This window comes from Kryptolebias marmoratus, linkage group LG13, assembly GCF_001649575.2.
Source record: "Kryptolebias marmoratus isolate JLee-2015 linkage group LG13, ASM164957v2, whole genome shotgun sequence".
Classification (NCBI taxonomy): domain Eukaryota; kingdom Metazoa; phylum Chordata; class Actinopteri; order Cyprinodontiformes; family Rivulidae; genus Kryptolebias; species Kryptolebias marmoratus.
The window spans coordinates 10,930,252-10,936,405 of record NC_051442.1 but is presented as its reverse complement, the minus strand read 5'-3'; the positions used below and the strand labels follow the sequence as shown (position 1 = coordinate 10,936,405).

The 6,154-nt window shown below is 40.1% G+C and overlaps 1 protein-coding gene across 7 annotated transcripts in view; it reads left to right on the top strand.

The window, feature by feature from the left end:
* Positions 1-6,154, top strand: part of trim3b (tripartite motif containing 3b) — a 40,610-nt gene that overhangs the window by 27,518 nt on the left and 6,938 nt on the right. For all 7 annotated transcript variants that reach the window (XM_017418135.3, XM_017418134.3, XM_017418132.3 and 4 more), the window contains 4 exons: positions 3,957-4,132; positions 5,075-5,204; positions 5,693-5,803; positions 5,968-6,119. In XM_017418135.3, the coding sequence (XP_017273624.1) occupies positions 3,987-4,132; positions 5,075-5,204; positions 5,693-5,803; positions 5,968-6,119 (539 nt within the window). In that variant the 5' untranslated portion in view covers positions 3,957-3,986. The remainder of the gene's footprint in view (positions 1-3,956; positions 4,133-5,074; positions 5,205-5,692; positions 5,804-5,967; positions 6,120-6,154) is intronic.

Sequence of the window (6,154 nt, the reverse complement as noted above, 5' to 3'; positions counted from 1 at the left end):
GGAAGACCCAGGACACGCTGGAGGGACTATGTTTCTCGGCTGGCCTGGGAACGCCTTGGGATTCCCCCGGAAGAGCTGGCCCAAGTGGCTGGGGAGAGGGAAGTCTGGGTCTCCCTGCTTAGGCTGCTGCCCCCGCGACCTGACCCCGGATAAGCGGAAGAGAATGGATGGATGGATGGAGTGATTTTTTATTGTCTTACTGAGATGTGAAAATGGCTACAACTCTTTCATGTCTTATCATAAGATAATCTTAGTTTAAAACTCTGTCATGAAGTAAGGCTTGGCCTTTAATTTTATTCTGTCTCCACCTCGTTACAGAAAAATTATCCTTGTCGTTCCAGTATTTACAATGTAGGGATAGTGTTAATGAAATGTCTGTGGTGTTCACACTTTGCTTTGGGAGGCATTGTCTTGTAGTTCAAGTTTCATATTTTTCAGATCAATGAAGTTTGTTTTTTGTGAAGTTTTTCAGCTGGGAAATTATAAGCAGCCCATCATGTGTCTTTACAGGACAGGCATGTGTCTTTCCTAAATAATAAACTCATTTAGATGCATCCTAACTACTGTCAAGTTGTTATAAACAAAATCATTAACAGTCCAAACAAACCCCAGCTACCTCACTCTCCAGCAGCCCTGAGACCAACGGTCTTATTTTAGTTCCGCTGTCATTACCTCTTTGCCTTCCCACCACATGTCTAAACTTAGCCAGCCATCATTACAGATGATGTCAGCGTAGGTGAATACCTGTACAGACAGCAAGACATAAAAAAACACATGGCCTCTAATATTGAAAGACATCCAGTCTTCTTTTATAAGAATTTTAATGCAACATTGAGATCCTCCTTAATGCTAGCTTAAAGCAACAAACACAACAGTGCACATGAGCATAGATTATAACAAAACATAAGATGCTTACGAGAAATATTTTCAGTCAGATGCCCTGAAGGTCCCCAAGCGGAGTGTAAATGTGGCATGTTGTTCTCATGGTTGGCAGCTTAGGACAAGACCTTTACACCCCCACTTTAACAACTTTGTGTCATTGGATCGTGTCTGCAAAGACTGGAAAGATATTTCTCAGTTCCTAATCACCCTGATTGTATGTGTGTGATCGTGTGTGTGTGTGTGTGCATGTGGGTAACAACAATAGGACATGAGTAGAGATGGGATTTAGGGGATTGAAAGCTGCATTAGATCCAGCATGGACAGATGTGCAGACAGGAAGAGAGGCCAGCGNGGGGTGAGGGGGGTGGGGGGATTGTTAGTGTCTATGTGTATGAATGTGTTTGTCCCTGCATTTCTAAAGTTTTCAATCTCAGAGATCTTTATTTGTTAACAAATCTTTATTTGCTAAAACACGTTCGTTTCAGAGACAAACTGCTTTTTGCTTTGTGGGAGCGACTGAGCGCACGTCTGTGTCTGACTCGTGAATAATACATATGTTGACCTACTGAGAAAATGTGGCTGATCTGCCTTACTGGAGCCACTCAGCGTCACAGAAATAGAAACTGTGACCGTCGAAGCTGGTCACAGCGTGTTTGGGCTCTACTGCTGTTTTATTATTACTGGAGGAGTTTCTTTAAATGGCATCTTCTGATTTTAATTACAGAGCAGATGTTTCGCAAAAAATCCTTTCTGTCATTTTATTTGTTTTACATACAATCGGTTGGGTTTTCACAGATGTAGGCCACGTGTAGGTCCGACCGGTTTGTGTTGCCAGGCAGAACGTCCGGCACTGCAGTTGTATTTTTTATTTATTTATTATAATGGATGAGATGAGATTTCGTAAGGCTTGCTATTCCTCTAATCCGATGACCTTCTCACAGAGGTTTACTGCTGTCTCCTTTTGCATTTTCCTTGATTTTCTGTATGTCTTTATGTCAAACAGGCCTAAATTTAGCTATAAATCAGTGCAAGTATTTCAAACATTAAACTTTCAAATCAAACAGTGTAACACTCTTCCAGGATTTTATGCTAAAGACATATGCACAGTACCAACTACTGGCATATTTGAAAACAAGAAACACTTCTTGTATTTCAAACTGTGAATATTCTTAAATATTACTCAGCAAACTATGAATAAAATTCTATCTTTATTGTCATTTTTATTAGTTATTTAATTTAGGACCACGTGTGTCACATAAAAAGGAAGCATCTACTTACATTGATCCAAATTTGTAAAATTAGTAAAAGAGCTTACAGATTGCCAGTAAGCGGAATTTTATTGGAAAACAAGGAATATCAAACTTGTTGCACCTATCTAAACTCTGATATCCTGGCTCAGGTGTCATTTTTGCAGTTTAAGTCTACGATGTCATTAGGCTTAGATACTGGAGGTGGAGTTCTTGTAAGATTATAAAAATGGCAGCAAATGTGTTGAAGTTTGCAATAGGGTTACCAAAGATTTTAAATGATTTAAAATAGCCAAGTTTACTGTCAGGAAAAATTGTCAAATAGTGGCAAATATATGAAACAACTGCATATTTGTCCAGGATTGGCACTCAAAGCAATGACAAAAATGATCTTTTTAAATTCCTCAGTCATTTTGATTCAGTATCTGCACACAACTTTATAACATTCAGCTGGTCACAGACAGGAAAAGATCAGACGCTTTGGATTAAAAAGATTTGTTTGGCCTGTTGGTGATGTTGGGTGTATTATGGTTTGGGGCTGCTTTGGTCCCTTGGGGGTTAAGCAGAATCCATAGACTTGACTTTGAAAGCAAATGTTCTTCCAACAGAATTTTATCACTTTTTGTACACTCGTAAATCCACTTAAAAATGTCTCAAGTAAAAGTGGTGGACGTTAGGGAGGGACAGCATGAAAGAACAGTTTTAAATCCAGTTGAAATGAAATGTGGCAATGCAGGAGAGTCTTTAAATATATATATAGTCGAAAAAAGTTTGGAAAAACTCATCACACAACTGCCACATCAAAAACTTTTAGACAAAAAACACTCTGAAATGAGTTATTCCTGCTAAAATGGGAAGTAACAGTCTAGGATATTTTCCACATTTCTCTCATTTAAATCAGTAAAAACATACATTTTCCAAATTTCAGCTCTTTTTACAAGCTGTAAATAAAATAAAAATCAAATTTTTCAGTTTTATTCTACACATAGTTTATGACTGTAAACTCCCAGTTTGTATAAATAGTAAGTGATGACGGCGTATTTCTCCAAAGCACAAAAATCATGTTATGTAACTCGTTGCGAATGACAAGCTCAAAGGCAAGGAAACAATGTCACATTCTGTCTTCTGTCCTTTTCCCACAAAACATAATGGTGGTAATGCAGTTGGAATGCTCGCCGTTGTGAGCATGTTAGGTGCCTTTTGGTCTCTTTAAGATACGAAGATTACTTGGAACAGCTCTCCCAGGGTTTGTTCGCTGTGTTGCTGTCCTTTAATGTGGGCCATTCTGAACATGCTCCAGTGCCTGGATTACATTTCAGCTGCTGGCTGTGTTTACTGCAATTGAGAAAAGCTGTTTTACTCAATGTGTCTGCAACTTGAAGTAACATGCAAGGCAATCTAAAGCCTTACTAATTATTATCCTCAAGGCAGTTTAGGTTTCAGTTTCCTACTACTTTTTTCTCCAGCTCCGTCTTAAACGAAACCTTTCTACCTCACAGTATTACCGCCACAACCAGTATGTAAGCATGAGCATCTCTTTTTCTAAAGATGCAAATAAAAAAAGCCTGACAAATGATCATACATAGAACTCCTGCACGCCTCTTTTAGCTCACTCTCAGATTGAGTTATTTCTGGGTTTAACCTAGAAATAAGAGCGTAACAAAGAACACGTTTTTCTGCTGATCAAGGAATTACACAGCTTTGTTTCTCTCTGGTTCCTGGTACCACAGGAAAGGCGTTTGCCAAGCGAGTTGCAGCTTTAACGGTGGCTCGAGAAGCTGAGCTGAGATGCAGGCATGTTTCATTTTGATTTTTATCTCTTCGCAGGTTGACTGCCGTCGTTGCGTGCGGCTTTAGATGTCCACTGGCATGGCCAAGCGTGAGGCAGGGAGCGCCAGCCCTGTGGTGCGTCAGATAGACAAGCAGTTCCTGGTTTGTAGCATCTGTCTGGATCACTACCACAACCCCAAGGTCCTGCCCTGTCTGCACACCTTCTGTGAACGGTAAGTAACATTTCACCTCTAACGCTCACATTTTCTGCTAAATTTAGCTTTTTTTTTTAAAAAGAGATTTCACACATTTAGTGTTGATATTAAAATGGAAAATGAAGTAGATGTATGTTATTCAGAAGAAAACTAGGATTGTGTTTTTAAAGTGGTTCACTTCTACACCTTTTTGGATATGGAGAGAACAGCTAGAGGTTTTGGCTGTGGGTCTTGTAAATCTTTTTTTTCTGTGTCAGCCTCCTTAGTTCAAATTTAAGACTCTTTTTGAATTAATAGCAGCTTATCTTAAAACCTCACAGAGGTGAAGAGTCCTATGTTGTTCCCATACTTCTGTTTCAGTGAAGTGAATAATCTTGTTTAGATTCTAAGGGCAAAGAGTGGAGCAAACGCCTGCTGGAGCTATTCTACTTGAAAGGTTGCTGCATTCTTTCAACTAGAACCTCCCAAAATTTTAGCTCAATATTTGTCAGATTGGCTGAGTTATAGCCATTTTTGTGTTTTTAAGGTTAGGGTTAGACATCTTGAATTGAGCTAACTCCAAAAGTTAATCAGTTGTAGAGGTACATCCAGTGATTACTTTGTCCAGGTTTCATTAAAGGTTGTCCAGCGGTTTATGGGATAGTTTGGGAACACACACACACACACACACACACACAGACATGAGCAAAAACATAATCACCTTCTGTTGGCGAGGTGATAACAAGTCAGAGGATGGGGTTGATGGATGATTTGCTACATCAAGCTGTTTGTAAAGTTGGCTGTTATTCTCGAAGACAGCCACTGCTAACCAGGGCCTGGTTAAAACATGCCTGCATCCCGTTCTCCTTCTTTCTCCCTGTTGAATACAACCTTTAATTTTATAGGGACTGATGCCCAATGATTTCTCTGATAAAGTTCATGTTGAAGCTTGCTATTTAACAGTCTGCTTTCTCCCTTTAGCTGTCTCCAGAACTACATTCCTCCAGAGTCTCTGACACTCTCGTGTCCAGTGTGCCGGCAGACGTCCATCCTGCCAGAGAAAGGAGTGTGTGCTCTGCAGAACAACTTCTTCATCACTAATCTCATGGAGGTCTGACTCTAAACCCTGTTATTTTAATAGAAACAAGGCTTTTGTCACATTTCAGGTGTACATACTTCTACAAAAAAAAAAGATAAAAGATCAATGAGGTAAACAACAAAGCAAAGAAGAGTAAAAATTATGTAAATGTGTGCATGTCCGTGATCTTTTCCTGCGGCTTCTTATGGGAACAACTTTTTCTGGGTGGGAGGGGGACATTCTTGCAGACTGAGGTCATGCTGGACACTTTTCTTGGACTTTTTGGACTTTAAGAGCCTCAGTTTTCAGTTGAGTACACAGTGGCAACAATCAATGATAACCTTTGGACAAAAGAGAAGGATTTTGAGAAAAAGAAGTCAATAAGGAAGTAACAATCTGTTCTAAAAGTCTTAATAGAAAGAAATGTAGAGTCATAAAACAATAAATATAAAAAAGAGGTTTTTTTTGTGAACATGCTTATATAAAATGAACATAATGAAGATGGTCTTGTTTTGTTCCAGGTCCTCCAGCGTGAGCCTGAGTGCTCCCGGCCAGAGGCCTGCAGTGTGTTGGAGTCGGTCAGTGCTGCAGCAGCAGGGAAGCCCCTCTGCTGCCCGAACCATGAGGGAAAGGTGAGAAAGGCTTTCTTCTGCAGTATCTGAATTTAGACATCATCAAAATCTCCTAACCTCTATAATGTAATGCTACAAATAGAGTAAAAAAAAGTATTTTAAAATTCCTTTCTTATCTGCAATGCTCAGCAGGAGACGGTGATTCAGTTTGTCTCCCTCTGCAGGTGATGGAGTTCTACTGTGAGTCCTGTGAGACAGCCATGTGTTTGGACTGTACAGAGGGTGAGCACCAGGAGCATGTAACGGTTCCTCTGCGGGACGTCGTGGAGCAGCACAAAGCCGCACTGAAGACGCAGCTGGATGCCATTCACAGCAGGTGGGCCCTATTGTATCTTGATGGGCCTTACAAGA